This window comes from Catharus ustulatus, chromosome 1 (genome assembly GCF_009819885.2).
Source record: "Catharus ustulatus isolate bCatUst1 chromosome 1, bCatUst1.pri.v2, whole genome shotgun sequence".
NCBI classification, from domain to species: domain Eukaryota; kingdom Metazoa; phylum Chordata; class Aves; order Passeriformes; family Turdidae; genus Catharus; species Catharus ustulatus.
In genome coordinates, this window is record NC_046221.1 from 14,088,257 (window position 1) to 14,111,062 (window position 22,806).

The 22,806-nt window shown below is 38.2% G+C and overlaps 1 protein-coding gene across 16 annotated transcripts in view; it reads left to right on the forward strand.

The window, feature by feature from the left end:
* PARD3 (par-3 family cell polarity regulator) overlaps positions 1-22,806 on the forward strand; it is a 448,279-nt gene that overhangs the window by 337,586 nt on the left and 87,887 nt on the right. For all 16 annotated transcript variants that reach the window (XM_033067619.1, XM_033067689.1, XM_033067626.1 and 13 more), the window contains one exon: positions 10,637-10,888. In XM_033067619.1, coding sequence (XP_032923510.1) covers positions 10,637-10,888 — 252 coding nt within the window. The remainder of the gene's footprint in view (positions 1-10,636; positions 10,889-22,806) is intronic.

Sequence of the window (22,806 nt, forward strand, 5' to 3'; positions counted from 1 at the left end):
GCTGCTGTATTTTGATGCCACTTAACAGCTTTCAGAAAAACTGTTACCTCTAAAACCATTATTACTGCAAACATTAAGAATATAAGTAATTTGTAAAGTATTCTGTTAAAACTTTCACCTTCTTCTCATCCTGTAACAGAGGAGAGGAAAAATTCCTCAGTGATCAGGAAATCAGGGCAATATGTTTCTCATTCTCACTTATTTTGTGATGGGGTCTGCTTGTCTCAGTTTCATTGAGATTTGTAGCATTGTTTTTGGCAGTAGTTTTTTACATAATGGATAAGGGTGCAGGATATGAAAAAAAAAATCAATGGCAGTAATTTTTGGAAGAGAACACAGAAGTGAAGCATGTGAATACTGAGCTTTGGAAAAACATTTCAGGCCAGTTCCACTTCATAAAAATACTGACTTTGGGAGCTATGTAAATTGAAGCCTTTGTAGAATATAGTTACTGGAGCAGTTTTTCAAACAAAATACCACATATTCTCTAGCTACATATTGTAATTATAGAGATTTTAAGACATTATGCTAAAAGCATATTTTCTCTATTATTTTTCTATGGTGATTCAACACATTGCACCTGGGCAAGGTCTAGCCAGATCCCTTGCAATATATTAAAAAACATAATTTAGGTGGTCTCTATAATATTCGATGTTACAAATTAGTTTAAGGTGTCTTGTAGCTCATATAGATTCAGTGCTCTTTTAGACATATCAGTTCAAAGTAAGAGCACTGAAATGTTTCACTTCAGAATGCCAAGAACTTTAGGCTAAGGCAGCACCATGTCCTCTGATGCCATATGAACTCTCCTCTAGTGGCAGAGTTACTGTGGCAAGGACTTATCTGAGAATTAAAATAGCTGTACCAGAGTTACTAACTTACTCAACTTATTCTTGCTGAATTGAAAAGAGCTCAAAAGATTTTCCACACTTCAGGACCCTGTTTGACAGGAAAACAAGGCAACAATCCTATTCCTTTTTCTAATTCTTAAATGTAGCAGCAAGTATTTGACTAGCCAGAAAGACACCTAATGATACATTCGTAACAGCAGATCAATCCTCCCTCCACACCACAGCTGCAATTTTTGTTTTGTAACCAGTTACTAGAATAAACCTTTTACCAGTTATGAGACGCCTTGGTCTGTTTCTGACCATGCTAGAGATTTGTGCTCTCAGTACTGTGACCCAGTAAGGTGTTAGGAGTGAATCCTCAGAGGTGTTATAGGTTTGAATTTGAGGGTCCTCAGCTAAGATATTGACTTATAAGCTATATTCTTTATTGGTTTGAGTTTTTTTTCTCTTCCTTTTCTTTCATCTTTAGTGTATGAAATTCACATAATCCTTGCTTTGTTGTGAGGTTTTTTCATTGCTTTTTTTTGTCACTTCATGCTGTTTCACTTTCCAACTTCCAGATTAGGCTATTTTATACATAGTACACTAGAAACACAGAACAATGGACCTGAAATAGAGCTAGCAGCAGAATTTTGTGCCCACTTTTGTTACTAGACTTCAGCTAGAATGGCATGGCTGGTAAATGGGCTCAGCTCAGCCAACTGATGGCAGTATCATAGCTCGACCTCCAGTTGCTGCCTGCAGTATCTGGGAATGACTGATTTGATTCAGGGCATGATATATGGTACCATTTGAAATGTGGTATGCTTATGTCATTCGCTTCTTGCACACATGGGAGCAGCTGCTCCTTACACATCTAACTGCAGAATTCAGATGTTACCCACCAGTGCTGCTTTCTGAAATTGTTCTCTACTTAGAGGAAAAAAATGTACAGGAAGAAATGGTCCAAGCAAGTCTCTATGAAAGAGGAAATCAGAGGTCTTAAAGCAAGGAGGGTTGGAAGCAAGAGCTTGTGTTTCAGCAATGTTGTGTTTCAGCAACAGTTGAATATCATGATCTCTTCCTTTCTACTTCAGCCCACCAGAAGAGCTAAATAGGAGATTAGAGCTAAAATAATCTAATGATCAGGGACCTGTTGTCATAGGTGTAAATATCAGCCTTTCTGGACAGTTTTTTATGCAAAAGAAACACTAATTACCATTCTACTTTCAGACAGCAATGATGTTCTTTGCTGCAATATGATTCCCAACAGAGTAGCAGTCTCAGTTGCTCATTTGGGTGATCCTCCACTGCTACGGTCACTGATCCTTGGATCAGACGTGAAAATTAGGACAGAAAATTGCAGTCAAGGAAGTGTTTGTTTTGGAGACAGGAGGACCTGTGCTGTCTATGTACCTGTGACATTCTCCTTTGGTTGAAACATACTCTTTTAAAAAAGCACAGCAAACCCTCCACCCTAAAATGTGGCAGACTGTTAACTGCAAAGTAGGCTGAAAGCTCCATTGAAGTGTATGTAAGATAATTTGCAGATTTTTAAACTCAAAGTAAGCAAGGATTTTCACTTGCTTACTACAACATCCAAGAAAGCAGGTGTGCAATACTCTGCTGGGGGGACACGTCTTCAATTTGGAAAGACAAAGGGTGAATCAGGAAGGTCAGGGGATAAGGAAGGATGGGTGTGAAATGTATGAGAGATTCTACAAGGTTAGAGGAAATAATTTAATGTCTCCTTTAGTTTCATCAATGTCGCTTGATTTCAAATTGGTGTTTGCACTTCACCTGCTCATATGCATAATATTTACTTTCTCTCCTGCATTTTTTCATTTCTTTATGTCTTCATTTGTATTTTGCTGCCTTCTTTAATAGCCTTCTTTAATATAACTCCTTATAAAAATGAGCATAATGTTCTCTCCTTAATATATTAGGGCACTTAAAGTAATCACCTTATCACCTTTATCCTTCACCTTTTTTTCTTTTTTAACTGCAGCCCTCCTGGGTTGTAGCTCATTAAACGTTTTTGAAATTCTCATGCATCTCTTCTGATTTGAGGAGGGGGGATCTTCAGAGAGACAGTAAGTACTATCACATACTCTAATTGGCAGATAGGCTGTGATTGTTGAAGGAGAAAGAAAATTAAGACTGTCTGATTATGTAGATACATTTCTTTAATTTAGAGATGATGGGCAGCCTTTTTAAATAAAAAAAATGTAGTTAGTCCTTGTTATATTTCTCAGCTGTTATAGAACCAATATGTAGGAAATATATGTATGTAAAATTTCTATGTAGGTGCAGAATTATAGATCTTTAAGAGCGACCATGTCACTTTTTCAAGGTAAGATCGGCAGGGTACGCCACTCTCGCAAGATATTTGTTTCATCCTGGATTTTTGGAGGGGGTTTTTTGCTTTAGTTTTTGTTTGTTTGTGCGTTTTTTAGTTTACAATAAACTCTTCCTACCTTAAACAGCTTCCTATGGCAGTCTTTTCCACTACCTTTTGTTTAGGAAGTTGCCCTGCTCACAGTATCTTCACTCAATTATTCTTACTTCTGTTAAATACTTAATACATTATTCTTTTCCTCTGGTGTTTGCAGACTGCTGTTATGTCCCCACTCTGTCTTTTTCTTTCCCAAACAGCTTGATGTTGTTGACTCATATGTGTTACCCAGAAGAACATCCAAATCCATTCCTGAAAAAGCAACTCACAGATTTTTTCCTCTACTTTTAATTGATTGTTTAATTATTTGAACTATGTAAATTACCTAGTTACTGTTATTTAAGTTAATTATATTTTTGAAGTCTACTCTATATTTCAAAAACATTTGAAATGTTAATCCTTTCCTCCAAAGTTCCTTCATTTGGGTTTTCTGCAGATTCAACAGTGTCCTAATTAATAATGAAAACCCTGAGTTAATTCAGATTGATCCACATAGAAAACATCTCAATCTCTCCTTTCTGGTGACTGTGAACCTATTCTCAAGATACTCTGTAGGAGCAGCCTTGTTCAACCTATTGCATCCATCCCATTGTTTTTCTTAGCCTGGGACTGTTCCTGCTCTGTTCACAAGGCCATTTCCCGTGTTTTAGAAGGGAATCTGACTGACTTAGCCACATCTGTTCTTGATAACTCTATGGTGGCTACTGCTTGTCCCATTATCTCCTCTGTGCTTACCCATAGTTTACTTAAGAAGGGATTGAAATTAAACTCATGAGTCTTTAATTCTCCTCCTTCTCTGAGGTATGTTTGACTTTTCCTAGTTTTTTTGTATTTTAGCTGTCCTCAACAAGTTCTCCTAGTTACTGAAAAAGTCTGAGGCTGCTCAGACAGTTGTGTGTGTCAGATGAGCTTCAACTACTTTAACCAGTTTCTAGCTACATTTTTTTGCTGGTATGTTGAAGTTATTTTTGTTACTGGTGGTTGTCAATTATGCTGGTCATCTGCTTGCAGTCAACCATTTCAGTGAAGACAGATGCAAAGGGAAAAACCATTAAGCCTTAGGTCTCCTCAGCATCATCTGTCAATATCCTTCCCTCACTGCCACGCAGGGGAGCAACCTTTTCTTTGCTCTTCCTTTTACTGCTAATGCAATTATGCAATGATTTATTGTCATCTTTAAAGCTCCCTGCTACTTTTATTTCACATTATGCCTTGGCCTTTCTGATTTTGTCCCTGTATGCTTGTGCAAACTGACCACATTTTGCATGTGTTTCCTCATGTGTCTGAGGTCAGAGGATGGTCATATTTCAGTCAACTGGCTGCACATGTATATCTATAGCAGATAAGGCAGAACTGCTAATATTTTTCCTTTAATGACTTGAAAAAGGTGGGTCTCTAGCCTTTCAATTTAAATACTATGTTTACATAGCTGTATTTTCTGACTTTTTAAAAAGTGTGCTTAAGTTTTGAATGAAATGTGGGGAAATGAGGAAGAGGAGGTGTCTTTCTTATTTACAAGCTGTGGCTGTTGGTGGCCAGGACTATCCATTGTGCACAGTGATCCTTCTGAATGATTTTCCCAGGCAAGCAGATGGCTTTGCTAGAGATGGTTATAACTGTGATAACTGACTAGCTCTAATCATGGTAAGAAAAGCTAAGTGTCATATGCCGGTTCAGAGTGAAATCACAGTAATGCCTATAATCAAGGTACCCTCATTAGAAGGGTAGTTGTCAGAAAAATTCTGCTTGGCTCCAGACAAAGGTCAAAGAAAAATACAGGAGAGGACAAACTCCCATATTGACTTGATTGCCAAAAATTAGAAAAAGGGCCATTAAAGCCCCGAAGGCAGTTGAGGAGATTGGGGGAGGAGCAGTGAGACCTGGTGTGCTGTGCCTGCAAGGTATTTTTCACTAGAAAAGAAGGAGGGGACAAATTTGACAAGATCTGGCTGCTGGCCAATGCACTTTCTGACCTCTTTATTAGAAACGATATCTGGCAAAAATTGGACTGAATGTGTTCATCCCACTGGACTAACTTGAACAAGCTGCCTGGCTTTATAAACGTGTTGTTGTTTTTCTCTGTTTCCAATCCATCATCCCAGCACATGCCAGTCTGATGGTAGAAGAACTGGGAACTGACAGCCGTGAATGGCTTGTCATTAAGCTTCTGTCCTTTCACAATGCTGTTTCTATCCTTAATAAACATTGTCAGCCTTCTCACATATGTGGAACTGCAAGCGTTCAATACTGATTTTGTAAATGAGTGAGTCTCGGTGGAAAAGACGAGGGTGTGGATTATCACTTGGGCAATAGCTGAATCCTGGCAGCAGCAGGAGGATTAATTGAATTGACCAAGCAATTGCACACCAGAAGCAGCAGCCAACTTTTTTCTGCTCTTAGGGGAGGACATTGCTGCCATTGCAATGGCAAATGTAATGTACTAACCATGAATATCCTTCCCATGCTGTGTTCATCAATTAAGATAAGTAGTGATTTTTTTTTGCAAGGACCTAAATCACTCTAGTATGAAAAAATCCAAACAAAGGAGACTGAAGGTCCCAGGGGATTTGGGATATATTTGTATTTTGCTCCTAACTTCAGATGAAATTAGGTTTTAATTCTTTTGACAACTTTGCTTATTCACTTTTACCAACAACAGCTCCACAGATTTGACTTTTCTGTTGCTGAAAAGAGTTAAAGTTTAGTTCAGAGAGCTGCTGTAAACATTTAGCTCAGGGTGGCATTGAATCCCAAATTAATATGATTACTTAGTACCCACATATTAGTTACATGGCTAAATGTCCTTTGTTGTCAAGGAAGGGCTAGTCAACACAGTTGGTAGAGCCTGGAGAAGGGTTTGGCTTCACCTTAAAATGTCCATGAAACAAATGTTCGACTGGACCCTGCGGCCACTGCCTGTTGTGACTGAATCTTGACCAGCTCTCCTGGGAGCTCAAAACATACCTTGGTACCTAAATGTAGGTGTCTAAAACGAAAGTTGCCTTCATCAGAAAGCTGAATATCACTCACAGTTTTTAAGAAGGGAATGAGGTAGCTGTTGTTTGCTGGGGACAGCCATGCAAAAGCTTTTGCCTTCTTTTTGTGACCACCATTTCATGTGCATAGGAGTTGCTGTACAATGGGTATGTCTATCATTACTGGATTAGCTTGCAATGAAAAGCTCTTCTAACAATTATAGGAAGTTCTGCAGCTAACAATATTGTCATTTGAAGCAGTTATCATTAGCTTTTGAATTGAATGGCACATAAATGCATGAGGATAGTTTATACTGAACATTGTAATTTGAGTCTCAAAAGTATGACAGTGTGTTGTTGACATTTTCAGTGTTAATGCTTCAGAAGAAGGGTTTAGAAACTTCTTGGGATAGCTTTTGTATTTTTAAAAGTTCAGTTTAAACACTGAAAAATTGATTAGCAGTTTTTGAAAAAATTCTTTGGCAATGAAAAGAGTTATGTGAATGTTAAGCATTATTACTATTATTATTATTATTATTATCATCATCAAACACCCACAAAATCCTCTAGGAAGGCCATAGATCCTCAAAATTAGCTGATCTGAATCTCATACATACACTTTTTTATTGTGCCATGTAAAGGAATACAATTCTGTGTAGACAACTTAATACACTTATTCACATTATGACACCAAAGCAATGTGGTCAAACACTTCTCCAGATTCTGGATTCTTTAGCAGGGGTGTGGCTGATTAGGGCTGAAGCACAGAGCGAGTTCTAGGTTCTCATCTGTGCTTACAGTGTGTTTACATAACCATTGTAATCTTCCCCACAACAGTCTGCACTGGCATTTCCTGTATAGATACTTGATGTGGTATGTGCTAACAAATGTTTTAGGGTGTTTAGGGTATATGTATATCAAGCATGTACACACAGGAGCACACAGAGGGCCCAACATAAAATACAGCATCACATTAAATTCAGGTCCTTATATAAAAATATATTCAGAGTTAAAAGCTGTTATGATTCAAAAGGGATAGTGCAGTATTCAGCTGAGAGCTCTTATTATTTTCAAGAATATGCCTACATATTTCTCCCTAGTCATTTGGTTCCTTCAAGTTGAAAGACATAATGTTTAAATGTGTTATGTCCTTGAAAAAGCAAAACCAAGCATATTTTAAACAAAATATTCAGAATATGTTAAGCAATTGGAATGCCTGTACTTTTGAAAGTATATGAAATACATGAAATATCTATACTTTTGAAAAATCTGAGTATTTTGGGTTTCAGTATAGTCGGACATCTCACACCTTTAGTTTTAGTGTTATCTTTTGTTAAATGTTATTGCAAACAGTTACTGGGTACTTTGTTCATAATTAACAGAAATATTAATATGTTTAGACTCTGATTTTTAATACTATGTATGTCTGTTAATACATTATATTAGCAATTGTAGAAAATACTCTAAAAATTTTCCTGGTGGATGTGAACATAATTACTTGCATAGCACTTCAACAATCAGTTCTTTCCCACTTGAATGGGAATAAGTATCCCTCATGGAGCCATGCATGGGAAAACCTGGATGCTCTGGCTGCATCCAAACTATTAAAGAGCAAATAAGCAGATGCAGGAGAAAAGGTGGTTTACATGAAACAGGGAACACTCATGTCTGCTCCTGTGGGGATGATGTGATCTTCATGGTCAAAAGTCACAGAAGTTCACTGCCCTCTCCCATAGCAGTTTGTGTAACGCAGGCAGGTATCACCCACAACCAGGTAAATCTGTTTTATAAGCACACTATTACCTGATAACAATGTTTTCTTCTGATGGAATTACTCTATGCCACATTATTGTTATACTGTCTGATTTCATGCACTAAAAATTCGGTTATCTAAAATACATGGATTTTTTCCTTCAAATTGGTGTCAGACAGTGTTCCTGTATGTGATGATAAATTGTCCATTTGAAGGAAGATTAAAGCTACCAGCGTCTAAGAAATTTCTGATTTCCTTTGCTTCTGCCATTCAGAGGACAAGTATCTGTAGATAAATACATTTCTTCACAGAGTAATTAATACTGGGCTACAAATTTGGAGGTAAACTGCAGTGAGAGGAATCAACATGCACAGGTGATTTTCAGACCTGCTTCTCCTCCTACACGAACCTTCCAAGTGATTAAGACTGTAACACTTCTGAATTAACACCTTTGGGGTATAGGAGACTGTAAAATATCTATTTTTATTTTTAAATAGACCTGCAGAAACCCTATTTAAGTTTGAAATGAGTTTTGGATTTAAATTTGAGTCCCTGTCCACTCTAAATTAAACAAAAAACAATTTCAGTCTGATGTTGCTGAAATTGTAGAGGAAAATTCTCCCAGCTGACTAGTGTTATAATTTTCACTTCCATTTTTCCCTATTAAAATAAAAAGCAACCAGTAAAGAAAATAATTTTGTGTTTGCAAAGTTACGTTATTTTAAACTAAACTTTCAAAAAAATGATTTTCCTTTTCACTGTGACTGAACATGGCGCATGTAAATGGACCATTGAACCATTAATGTAGATGGCTCTGTTGAAGGTAATTCAGTCAATCAGTTGTATCCCAAATCACTATCTATGGTCAATAATTTCAGGATTTGTAGGGGAAAACATGTCTGTGTATCCATGCCATCCCTGTATTACCTTATTTTTATGGTGATCTTTGTTAGTCTAAAGGAACAGTTTGCTTGGGACTCAGTCTGAGGAAGAGACACTTCTGATATTCACACACCAGCTCAGGGCTGGATTCACATGCTTGAACACAAATGACTTGTGTCATCTGGGCTGTCAAAGTCTGAGACTTCAGCATGACCTGGGGGAGTCCTTGCCCAGCAGCTGCGAGTCCATCAGGATTACCTGGGGATGTCAGTGCCAGAGCTGTTTGAACAGCTCACTCAAGGCTGGGTATCCAGTCTCCCAAGGAAGACCTCAGCAACAGCATCAGAAGTGTGTCTGGAGTGACTCCCTTCATTCTCTGACACATGGATGGTTCCTAACTCTGGAGTCTGCTGCCAAAACTCCTGGCCACACGTGGCTGATCTGAGCTCACCTGCTGCTGGCATTAAGATCTCATTTCTCTATCTGCACTCTGAATCCCACCCTTTGTGTATCCCCTTTTGTTTTTGTAAATCTAACCTTGAAGGGGGCAATTTAAAATTTCCAAGAATGTCAAAGTTACCTAACTTTTTTATTTTCAGAAGGGTTGAGACTTGCTTTCAAAAGAGGCAGAGGCTTTGAATAAGCTGCTCTTGTTAAAAGTTGGCAAACAGGATGTCTTTGGAAATGGCACACAGCAGAGATGCACAGAGCTGTAGTCTGCATGGATGGATGCTGTCACACTGTACCCATGGCTTGTTAGATGAAAAAGGAGCACATTTTACTAATGGAAGGGAGGAGACAGCTTCATTTTGCAATGATGACAGAGCATTACATTGGTCTGGGGTGACAGTGTAAAGGAGGGGTGTGGTCAGTTCGTTGTGTATATGTGTGTGCAATACATCAAATTTTATAAAATACCAAAGAGACTTTGAAGCCCAGATGAAATTTTTGTAATAGCTTTATGTGTTTTTGAAAATACGACCTGTGCTCAATTCGTGCTTGTCAGATTCCTAAATGTCATCTATCTGTCACTTTTTATCATATAGCTAAATTAGTGCACATAGATATAGACCTTGTCCAGCATCACCTTTCATTTGTAACTTTAACACAAAGCACATGTTTTTACTTTCTGAGAAGATGCAGCCTGCTTTTGAGAGATGCCAGATTCAGTCTGTTTATATTATTAAAAAGCATGCACATCTCAAAGGAATCATACAAGAATTTGTTTCTGCTGTTTACTGCATGCATGCAAACATGAATGTATCTGTGTGTCCACAGTTTTTAAATTCTAAAAAAATATTATTTATTATTAAACTAAGAAAGTACATTAAAATTCCTCTCTCTAAATACATGCATTAGAACCATTAAATCTGGTAAGTTTTGATGGAGTACAATACAATATGAATGGTCTCAGGCCAGGTAATAGCACAGGCATCCTAAGAAGAGCGAAATGATTGATTAACTCTGTTTACCAGTAGCTATGGCTAGTCATTATTTAGCTAACAATGAAACAAAAGACAGTGGATAATGAGATGTACTCCTAAAAGACCAATGTTGATTGTAGCATTGTTTCAATCCAGGCTTCAATGTCCAAGGTAAACTTGAGACCTCATGGCAAACTGAAACTGGAAACCTTCACTGGTTTCCATTAAGATAAGTAACCCAAAATGTCTGCTAACTGCTGCTTTCAAATACCTCAGGGGGGACATCCATCAGTTTCAGCCTTCTTTCAATTTTTCAGAATCCAAGCAAAAACTCGAGAATTTCGAGAGAGACAAGCTCGGGAACGTGATTATGCAGAGATCCAGGAGTTTAACCGGACGTTTGGCTGTGACGCGGATCCAATGTACGCCGGGATCGCTGCCTACGACTCTCCAAACAGCGGCACCATAACGCTGAACAGACCACAGAGCCCGAGGGAGGGCCAGACCGTGGAAGCCTTGTACGCCCAAGTGAAGAAACCACGCAACTCAAAGTCTTCACCTGTGGACAGGTAGGCGCCACACATCGATCAATACAGCCTCTCAAAACCTGCCCTTGTATTGCTTTTGGGACATGGTTGTCCACATCAATTGGAAAGGCAGAGCTGTGTTTTTATTAATGGCTTTTCAAGCCTTTATGTAGAACAGTATTGAACTCAAATTAACCTGTTACAGAATGGGATAGGAAAGTTGTTTTCTGCAGAGCAACTGCGTTTCTTCTCTTTCTTCAGATGGTTTGGAATTTTGGAATCACTGTTGGGCATCATTAGAATTAAATTAAATTTTTTAACGCAATCAGATTTATTTGTCAAAGCTCTAGTGGATATGTTTGTGGAATACGACATTTCCAATCTATTTACAGCTGTTACAAAATCTCTAAAAGGTTACTGTTGCTAAAGCAAAAATGGGTTAAAGCTTACATGGATTCTAGTCCTACTGTAGTCCTGAACTTCAGTCTAACAGGTTTAGCTTTTTGATTAAGTATAGACCAAGTGAGCAAATTCTAAGCTTCACTCTTGAGTTACTTCTTGGGTTGTAGCTTATGATTTGTACTCTTCCTACAGTTATGTTATCTGAACTGTCTTGCTTGTTTTTATGCTGAATCTGGGCAAAATTCTAGTTTCTGTTGGTGGACTTCTGAGTTAATTTGAAAACCTGAAAGTAAAACAGGCATATAAACTAACATAAAGTAAAAATAGTGAAAGGCAAAAATCACAGGGGGTTTTGTGCTTTAACAGTGAAAATACACCTGTTTTCTTGGCTTACTATTGTAAATTTGTAGTTCTGCATTTTCTCAGAACTTACAAAAATTAACACTAAAATCCTAGTGCAAGACATATTGTTCACTCATGTGGAAGTTTTTTATTTAGTTCATAGTAAAGCCATTTATTTTGTTTTCCACCTCACTCTTTCCAGCAGAAAAATATTGAATTTTCAGTTCAATCAGCAAAGCATGTCTTTGTGTGCAGTGTTTAAGATCTGTATAGCTTCTTCATGAGCAGTGGTATTCACCTTGCATATTCTGTTCTGTATTCTGTGAATGGAGTAATTTATATTTCAGCTAAATATCTAAAACGCTTTGAGGACTGAGAGTATTGTATTTGACCCTCCACTTGATCTATTTTGCCAAGTTTCTTTACATAATATTGATAAATATGCATCCTCTAATATGACAAATGAGAAAATCTCATGCATCGTGGAATGAGTACATTTTTACTAAAAATTGGTTGCACATTTGCCTTTTTATTTACTCAATCACACTTCTCTCGCATTCTGTTAAAGGTCTACTTTTTGTAGTAAATGAAAATAATTTATATATTGTGGATGTATGCACATTATTTCAGTGAAGGAAGCAAAATAGTGTTAAAAGATGTCAGCTTCATCTGTGTCCTTGAAATTTTGTATTCCTTAGCCTTATATTGGCTGGCACTGGTACACCCAGGTGCCTGACATTTCAGCACTTTTGTGCCTTTGGAAATCAAGATAGCTTGGTTGGATATGTCTGCCACGTGGTGACTCTCGTGGCTGTTTTTGTGAGACCAAAGGCAGTGTTTCATGCTGGAGTTGAATGGCATCAATGTCACATCAACAAAAAAAACGTTCTTTGATACAAACCTGGCACGGCAAAATAGGAGACCTGCGTGACCCAGTTAACTCTGTGTGGTGGCTGATAAAAGAGCCAGGAGAGAGTGAGTAAAGTGGAAGATAATGGAGTACCAGGGGAATCTGATGTTAATCAGGTGGGTAGGACTGACGAGCAGTGCAGCAGTTTTGTACATTCAGGCTGCTCCTGGAGCACGGAGGGTCCTGCCTCTCGCAGCTGGATCACGCTGTGACAAAAGGAAAGACCCAGCACACACAATGGGCCTGAGCAAAGGGATAAAATGCAAGCAGGGTACTAGAAATGGGGCATGAAAAACCAACCCTAGTCCCTTGATCAAGGGGGCACATTTGAGAAGAAACACCCAGAAAGAAATATTTAATTAAGATGTAAAAATATTATTTGCTGTACTCTGAAATACCTGTTCAGGGGTCTGAGGCATAAAGATCTGGTTTGTAGGGTTTTCTTTCCTCTCTCTCCTCATATCTTTATCAACAACCAAGCTGTGGAGATGGTAAATCCCAGCTGGTTCCAGGAGACTTTCTGGGGAATGTTGCAGTGATGTGCACAATCACAGGCTCAAAGTTACCTCTCCCAAAAGCTGGGTCTGTACTTTGGGCCTAGTGCTGAGAGAGTGTCACAAAATCATATAGTGAATAGTTTGGATTGGAAGGGATCTTAAAGATCATCTGGTTGGGCATGGAGGAGGTGCAACAGCTGTGAGGGAGCAGCTTTGAGTCGTCCTTGAGGTGTGTGAAGGATGTCTGGGAGCTTGACCTTTGTAATATTCAGTGTGAGAGCCTGGATTGTACCTTCCCAAAGGCTGCTCTGTCTTTTACAGGCTTTATCTTAGATATACTAAGAAAGCATCATCTGAGCACTGTTCTAAGAATCTAGTTGTGACCATATGGACCTGAGGTGCTTGTTAACTGTTTTGTCTCCTTGTCTGTGGAATACCCATCTCCTTACCCCATGTGCACTGCAACCTCTTTCTTGCTATCCCTTTCCAGCAGTGAGACCTTCCTCTTTCACTTGGCATCTCCTATGATGCCCCTTTTGACACCAAGCATCCAAGTCCCTTTGCTCAAGGCTCTTCTTCATGGAGCTCTCTTCTCTGCAATCTGATGTATTCTGATAATGCTACAAGAAAATTGATGAGAAATAATTGGTTGCAGTTCTCCATCCTTAAAATGAGTGTTCACCTATGGTGAGTGTTACTTTCAGTGTGTTTTACTTCTTTGCCCTCCCATCCTTTCCTTTCTTCTGGATGTTTCAGAGGTTACCCAAGTGAAAACAATTGCTTCCAGCCTTTGTGGATGGAAAGGGAAATCACTCACAGTGTGTTACCCTTGTGCTGAACTGCCAGGAGCTGGTAATGGCCAGGCTGTCTCAAATCTTTAGCACGTTCATATTAAAAGCAGCATTGTTTATATGGGAAATGTTATTTCTATTGAAGTTTGGTGCTTAGTGCCAAACAAAATTTGACATTTAATTATGTCCAAAAGGTTATTTAAAAGTCTGTTACTAAGGAGCCTATAACAAAATGTCCTATAATAGTTTGCATGCCATTGCTGAACACTTATGACAAACTTTTTTGTAACTTGCAAGAGAATTACTGTGGCTGTGTGTGAGGCCTTGTCAGGGTTTGTTTTGCTTTAATATTCCCTCAACTTCTCTATTTCTTTCATCAACACATGCCACCAACTGTTCTAAGCTTAACTGTATCACAGCAAATAGTGACTAGCAAAGTGGGGGACAAGTATGTAAACTGCTCATCAGTGTAGACAGATAGTACAAAATGGTAGGAAACACATGGTTGTTCCTTAAACTTTGTCTGTCCATTTCTCTAAATAGAAAGTAGATCATATAATGTCAATATACAACAAAGGAGAAAAAGATACTAACTCACTCATTGGAGGCATTCACAGCTAGATGTGCGTAAGTGACAATGTTTTACCCAATTTTACCAACAACAACTATTAAAAAAAAACCCAACCTGTAAATAGTAAATTCTACTCAAATATATCCTTACAGGACTTGAAACTGGTTTGGAATTACTTTAATGCAGATTTGTATTGCATCAGAATTCACTCATTAATGAATACTTGTGGGATTTAGAGGGGACAGTGCTGCTTGGTTGGTTGGTTTGGCTTTTCAGTGGTTATATCAGTTACAGATGTAGCACTAAAAAAAGTTACTTTCTGTTCTTTATCCTAGAGAATCAAAGCAGATTGTCTTTCTTAACAGAGGAGTTTATTGCTCAGAAGAAAAGAAACTCTGGCAATAAATGAACAAACAAATAAATAAATATGTTGGAAAAGTTTGCTGATCAGCCTTGCTCCATATACATAAGCTGCCCTTGTGACATCAGCTCCATCCAATTCACTGATAGCAAATGGAGACAGGCAGCTAAGAAGTTTTTCACTTATGTTAGGCATTGATGGAGTGAGGCAGAGGTGGAATGTATAATCTATGTTTATTTTACCATTCAGGAAAGAGGTGTCTCAAGAACATAGTTCTTGAGAATAAGGCTTTCAGCTTAGCTGAAAAATGTCTCTAGTATGTTTTGCATTACAGAGAAGAGAAGCTGAACGACTGATCAATACTGCTTTTCATGTAGATGACAAGGATGCCATACAGTGGGGCTTTATGGCAATCACCTGACATCCATAGCTGAGCACGATGTAGAAAGGCAACTCCTAATGGCTGTCACTCTGTAATCATTTCCCACCAAGAGTGCATTGTCCTGAAATAAAATTGAAGTAAAATAGGCACTGCGCTGCTGCAAATCTAAATAGCTTGAAAATAGTAGGTTAGACTCCTCCAGCTTGCTGAGGACATTTTAATGGAAACATAAATACCATAATCACATGCTTTTTGCATGCATTTTGCCATTAAAAGAAAAATCCTTCATTTTAGAAGGGAGACCTCTATGAACTGGTTTATTTTCTATCAGGAGTGGAATCAAGTTATGTCAAAGGAATATCTGGGAACTGAAAATAACCCCGCTTCCTTTAACTGTCATCTGCTCCGTGCAAAGAGGCAAGATTGGTTTTTTTCAGGTTGGGTCACATACTTTTCTCGCTGCTTTTCCAAAAAGAAAGAGAGAACATTTTATTAAGTTGTTAACTTTTATTCTCTCAGTAATATCTTTGTGCTTAAATTGGCATGAGAGTAATGAAACCTGGAAACTGCTTAGAAACGCTTTAATATAATAAAAGAATATGTAAAAAGTGAAATAAGCAGACCCTGTCTTTCTAGTGTGTATAAAATAACTCTTAGCAATAGCAGAATGGGTCATGAAAGCTATGAAATACTATATTACTGTGCTTGGATAAATATTTGTTAAAAAAGCAGGCTCTTGTGCAGCTATATTAAACTTCTTTATTAGTAGTGTCAGTCACAGGAGTGTTCTTAAGTCTGTGGGATCATTTATGCGTAGGAATCGGCCAGGCCCACCAGAGATAGAGATAGGAGTTATTACCCAGGGTGATGCATCCTGTAAATGCTGGGATGTTTCTAAGATGAAGAGATTTTTTGATGGCTCTGGAAGTTGACTTGAAGAGCACTTTTCATGAAGGGAAAGGCCATGGCACTGCAAACCATCTATCCAGTGACATTTAAAACCTGCAGAGCTGTGCAGAAGGCTAACAACCTATATTGAGCAAGATTATGAATAAGCTCTTCCCTTCTACCTCTGTTTACTTCTCTTCCCTGATCTGGAAGTGTTTTCCTATCTCCTGGATCCCTTGTTCTTCCCTGTTTATCACCCTCTGCCATCAGAGCCCCACAGATACCCTGCTACAAGGAATGTACCACTCATGCAGGTAAATATTATTGAGAATGCTCAGGTTGAAAGCATTTCAGAGCAGGGACCTTCTTGTTTTGCACACTCTGTAAGTAATTGGTAATGTTTCAGAAATCAATAGTCAGAGGTTTCAAATCCTTCCCTTCCAGTCAGTGTCACTCCTTTTTGGCATTACAAAGCTTCATTCCTGTGAGAATCTGACTTCTGGAAAGGCTTTCCTGGCCTAGGAAATGGCACATATGCCATTATGGATTAATCAGACTCTCCAAGGCAACCTGCCTGGAGAGCAGTGGGTTAATGAACTGTTTGCAGTTCTCTAATGTGTAAAACTGAAAATAATACTTGGAAGTCATTGTGGTATTTTTCCTCATCTGTCTGTTATAACCCAGAGAAGGATTAGTTAGAGCCTCTGTGAGACTCTTCATGGGGTTTAATTTCACTTTAGTGCTAACACATTGGGTTTTTTTGTTTCTTTACCCTTCATCCTATAAGCCAGTAATCCTTGCCCCCAGGACTGCCTAAAAATTAGCTTGGTCTCTCATAGACCCATATACTTAGAACCCAACAGACACTATTAGCATTGGCATTTTATTATCTTAGGTTGGTTGTTTTCTTTTGTTCTTCCATCTTGATAGAATATAAGACAAGTTTTAATATAAATTCATGAGGATTTATGTAGGCTCCCTATTGTGAAAGTATGCAATTGCACTCCCCTCTTTGGGTTACCACTTTGGTGGAATAAATGGCAGACTTACAGTGAACTCTATTCAGGTCTCCCATTTTAATTACTTTAAAGTCCTGCTCGCTCTCTGAATAGATACCAAGCACTGATATAGTTGTGAGAACCACATCCTTCTCCATTTACCACAGCCACAGCCTCACTGAAACCCCGGTGGTTTCTCTTCCCTTCCCCTCTCCTGCAGCCAGCTTGCCCTGCAATAGAAGTGTGGCAGCTATTTGTTTGTTTTCACAAAAGCAGCTGGAGTTAGTACCTCTACAAATGGTTGCAGTGGGCAAATGCAGAGAGAGATAAGAGAGATGAACTTCCTGCTCTGGGTTATGGGAGCAGGAGGTGAAGAGGGACCCACCCAAAGGCGCCCTTGTGCCCCTGTTCTGGGAGACTGAGGATGGTGCTGGAGGCTGGGAAATCTGCATAGCTGGGTGATTTCAATTCCTCTAAGTGCAGGTGGGAGACTGTTTATAAAAGGGGGGTCAAAACCTGTCACTTCAATACAACATATTAATAATTTAAATACATTGTAACTGATTATGTGTGTTGGTATATTAGTACAATTTGCTTGCAGATATAGATCAGTTGAGTGTTTTGTTGCTTGGATTAAAAAAGAGAAAAACCTTTACTAATTTTTTTTCAGATGGTAGAAGTTTATATGTAATGAAAAATAAAAAAAGAAGGAAAAATAAAACTATAATTACATATCCCAGTCTGAAAAAACCCATGATGCAAAAGCTAGAAAAGGCTGTGTCTCAGACATCAAATGGTTATTGTATGGCTTGAAATTGCAGTCCAAAAACCCAGCTGTGTGTGTAACGTGCACATCTTTTTTTCCCACTAATGCCATCAATGCAACTTGAAATTCTTCATCCTGAGAAAATTATGGGGAATATTTGAGTACAGAAAGCTGAAAAAGGAAAGGCTTTCCCATTCATTAAATCAAGTGCTTTGATCCTATCGGTGTAAACTGCTTCGCAAGACTTACTAACCAAAATTTGGATTGCAAACCGATGTTGTGCTGCACTTGAACACCATAATTCAATCAATTTAATTTGTTGTTGCTGTTGAATGTGGTCCTTTCTAAATAGAATACAAATTTATGATCTTTTTGTCTTTTATGTCCCTCCAGTCAACCCATCTGTTCCTCTTTGGTGAAGGATTCAGGCTTCTCCTTTCCAAGCATTTGAAGAACTAGGGGTTTTTCATTTTAGCTTTGTCTGGTTATGGGAGAGGGGTGCACAGGAAGAGCTTGGAGAGAGTCCTGTGTTTTCATGAAATCTTGGCTTTTTACTTTCTAAAATTAAATATGCAATTTGAAGTTAGATCTTTAATGAAGTTTAATGGATGGACAGCAAAATGTTTTAATATTGGAGGGTTGAAATTATTTTCCTTATTTTCTATTTTTATGAATGATATCTCCTTCACAGATGAGACAAACTATATTTAACTACACTGTTTATCCTTATGACCAGTCTTGTTTGTTTATGTGACCTACAAATCATCCTGCTTATGGTCAGACTACTTTGTCACTGGAGGAAGTGGTGGAGTCTAATTGTGGGGAGGAATCCTCTGCAGTGAACTTCAGGAAGGAAAATAGCATCACTTCATATAGGTTGCAGGGGGAAGTGGTTAATTCCTTTTAACATATTGTAAACTCATTGAATGAATGTGTATGAAACACACCACACTGGCAGCCCTGGAAACTGAGAAATTGCTGAAAGATTTCATTTCAGTTTGTTCTTTTTTGGAAAGCTGAAAAACAGTGCTTTTCCACTCATCACTCAGAAAACAGTGTATATTCCCACAGCCCTGTACTTCATGATATATTGTTAAAGAATTGGTTTATAAGGTGTTTGAAATCTTGTTCTTTAAGGCTCAAACACTGTGATGTGAAACATTGAAAGATTTCTTGCATGACTTATTTTATATGATTAGGTATTTCTGAAGAACATCAGACATTTCTAGAATCAGACTTACTTGCCATTAAATTTTTTCATTCTTTAAAATACTGGTGGCATTTAAATAGCTTTTCAATTTGATGTGTTCATAGCACTCTTTCTTGCATGATGGATATATCAAATGTTATTATGGTAAATAGATGACATATTTGTAATGGATAGGTAATTTCATCTACTCAGAGTTCAGACAGTGATAGAACATATAAGACTTAATTTATGAAAGAAAAAGCAGAGGAGCAGATTTTCTTCTTTTTAATTTGTGTGTATAGTTTTGTAACAATAATGCATGGCATGCCTGAGCTGCATTGCTTTCTGTAATGAAATGTCTTCTGTGTGCAACAATTCATTGTTGATTGCAGCCTTCCCTCATTCCTAGGTTTCCATTTGAAAGGAAACACAGTACAAACTGGGATGAAAAGAGAACACATAATTTCTACTCCCAACATTTAAAAAAAATCATTAGAATTAGATTTAAAGGGATGTGAGAACTTATGTCCCTCAGACTTTTCATTTCCACTTATCTTTGGGGTGGGAAGAGCTCTGACCTGGCAAACAAAGAAGACAGAAAATACTGGCATTGGTCTTTATTTCCCAAGACATAGTTCATGGCTCATTAACAGTGGTACTATATGTTACTATGCTGCAGAGAAAACAAGCAGAAGTTGCCTGTCGTTACTTTGTAATTGAGTTAGTAGATATAGGGTGAAAAAAAAGAAAAAAGAAGAAAAAGAAGGTTTAGCTGTGTATTATTTTGTACATCATCTTAAACTGTGCTGTGTCTGCCAGCTTAAGATAAACTCTATGCATATTGGCTGAAATGTCAAATTAACACACCTGTTTTTAGGATTGCTAAATGCCCATCAAGGAATGGAGGTTTGTGCTGAAGCTATTTTAATTAGCAAAGTGTGATTTAAAGGTTGCTAAAATCAAAAAGAGCTTATTCATTTTTCATCAATAATAATTTTTCTTAATATTTCATCAAAACCCGCTGATTCGGAGACCACCTTCTGGGCTTTGATTCATTAGGACTGCAGACATAATTTAATTTTTTCCCCTTTCCTCATTCTGTGATATGCTCTTTCATCTTTAAGACATTGTTAAGATGTTTCTAACATTCACAGATTGCTAATTGATCCAACTTTTTTTAAAACTGTACTTAAGACAGAGACTTCTTTTTTGTGGAAACAATTTTCCATGCATTTGCTTTTATTAGTGTTTTTTTTCAATCCCTGTATCTGATAAAGTATAATTTCTCAAACAGACATTGAAAATGGAGGACAGGTATGGTTTTATATATGGCAAGTGAGGCAAAAATATTAGAGACACAATAGAGGGAATTTAACAGAGTTGGTAGAGTTATTAAGATTGTGAAGTTACTACATTAGGCCTTTATAGTTCATCTAGAACTAACCTGTATTAAAACAGTGCTCTAAGAAATGTTTTTTTGTCTAAATCTTTGGGGGATCATGGAGAAGAGCAATTATGGGAATTTATGCAAAAGCATTCTGTGAAAGGATGTACAATTAAAAGAAATTGCTCCTTTTACTTTAGTAGGGCTCTTCATCTAAGTTTTGTCTACATTATCATACTCTGGTAATTTCTAGTCCCCAAATGCATTTCTGTTACTACAGTAATTTCACGATTATAAGCCGCACCATTTTGACTAAAATTTTGGTCCGAACCCAAAGTGCGGCTTATAATCAGGTGCGGCTTATATATGGACAAAGAATGAAAAGTTGCTGTTTTAGTTTGGAGGACAGGTGTCTGCTGAGAAAGGCAGGAGTTTCTCTTTGAAATGGAGAATGCAAACCCCCTCTATCCAAATTATTATAATTTTGAAATCAAGGGGCTTTCAGGCAAAAATATGGGAATTAGGAATAACAGTTCTTTTCTAGGGAAATTAAAATAGAAATACAGTACTACAAAGAAACAAACTCCAAACCCTGACACAGTCAGAGTACAACCTGACACCGTCAGGCAGGATGTTGGTAGCAGTCCCATTAAATGGTGATTGCAGTCCTCTTGCAGTGACAGATGTGGCTCAGTTGGAGCAGTGCTCCTGCAGAAGGTGCAGTTTCCCTCTGGAGGTCCAGTGGTGATGTGGAGAAATCCGGTTTTCCTCTGGAGTCCAGTGGAGAAAGGGGCTACCTTATTGTCCCAAAACCTCTGTTTTTATCTTGGTAAGAAATGTTGGGCTCTTCCCCCTGGCTGGAGCAACTTCCAATGGGATGCAGTAATTTTATCAGTCACGCAGTGGGACTCAATGGGCCATTAGCAGAAAATGACTCACTGGAGGAAGGATGGGTTGTGAAAAGATAAAGAACAATGCCTTGCCTGGTTTCAATGGATGGCCCATTAGCAAATTATCTGCCATTGAGATAAGGATCACTGTCCCCACCCTCAACAGATGGTGATAGAACAGATACCTTTTATCACACTCTGTATTGTAACATGCGGCTTATAATCAGGTGCGGCTTATGTATGGACAAAAACCAAAAAGTTGCTGAAACCCAGAAGTGCGGCTTATAATCAGTGCGGCTTATAATCGTGAAATTACTGTATTTTAAGTTGAGCTTCATAACCTGTTTCTTCATGGAAGATCTCCCTGCAGAACAGTATCTGGAAAATTTTCCATTTGGGTACCTTGTTGAAACAAGGAGTTGCTGATTACTGAGCATGGAGGGTTGGAGCAGCCCAAGTACCTTGGGCTGTCCCTGCTCCTTTTCTGTGAGCGCTTGGAAAACTGTCACCTCTTCATTTGCCTTTGCTCATCCCAGCTGTGAAATGTGTCACATTGGGTGGGTGCACCTGATGTCCATTCTGTGAAGGCACAGTGAATTAGAGAAGGGCCGTCTTTCTTCTGTGAGGCAATGTTCCTCAATTCAGTCTAATTAGAATTTCAGAAACATCCTCTACGTCTTGCTTAGATGGCCAGAGCTGTTATTTGTCCTGTGAAGCCACACTGAGCAGTTCATGCAGACTGAATTTCATTAGCTTTCATTAGTTGCACTGTTCTGCTGTAGTTAAAATTGCTGCAGCTCAAGATGTCAGAAGTGAGCAGGAAAATAGGTAAAGCCAACATACCATTCAGTGTCAGAAATAATCTACTTTATTGGAGCTCACACATTTTTTATTACTCCTTCTCATGGCTCAGATGCCTCCATCTTTTATGTAACATGTCATATGTGTGTGTCCACATTCAGTAGAGCACATGCCCACGTGCAGAATGAAATGCTGATACAAGAATGTGTTTAGCTGACAGAATTTTTATGTGCATGTGTTTATGTCTGTCTATACGTTTTTGTATTTAGAAAAACTCTAAAAATTCCTCTGCTCCAGAGGAAGTGACCTCCAGAAGTCATCTAGTCCAACCCCCTACTCAGGGGTCAGGTCAGGTTGCTCAGGGCTGCAGTTGTGTCCTGAATATCTCTGAGGATGGAGATTTCATTCAGCTCCCTGGGTGTCTGTTCCAGTATTTGATCAGCTTCATGCTAGCTAGAAAAACAAAGGCAAAAATAAAAAGCTTTTTATATCAGAATTTCTTGTGCTCCTGTTTGTGTCCATTTCCTCTCATTCTAATACTGTGAAACTCAGAGAGGAGTCTGGTGTGTGTGTAACAAATAAACTAAAAATCCCAACCAAAACTGATTCATCACTTCATTCAATATTTGGAATATGAAACAAGAGATCCAAAATTTTCAGGCATCAAAAGAAATTTTAAAATAATGATTACCTTACAAAATAATTATCATTGAACTTCTTGAATGATTGCCAATGTTGGCCTTTTTACCCATTGTATTTTCATATTTCAGAATACACTTAACTACATG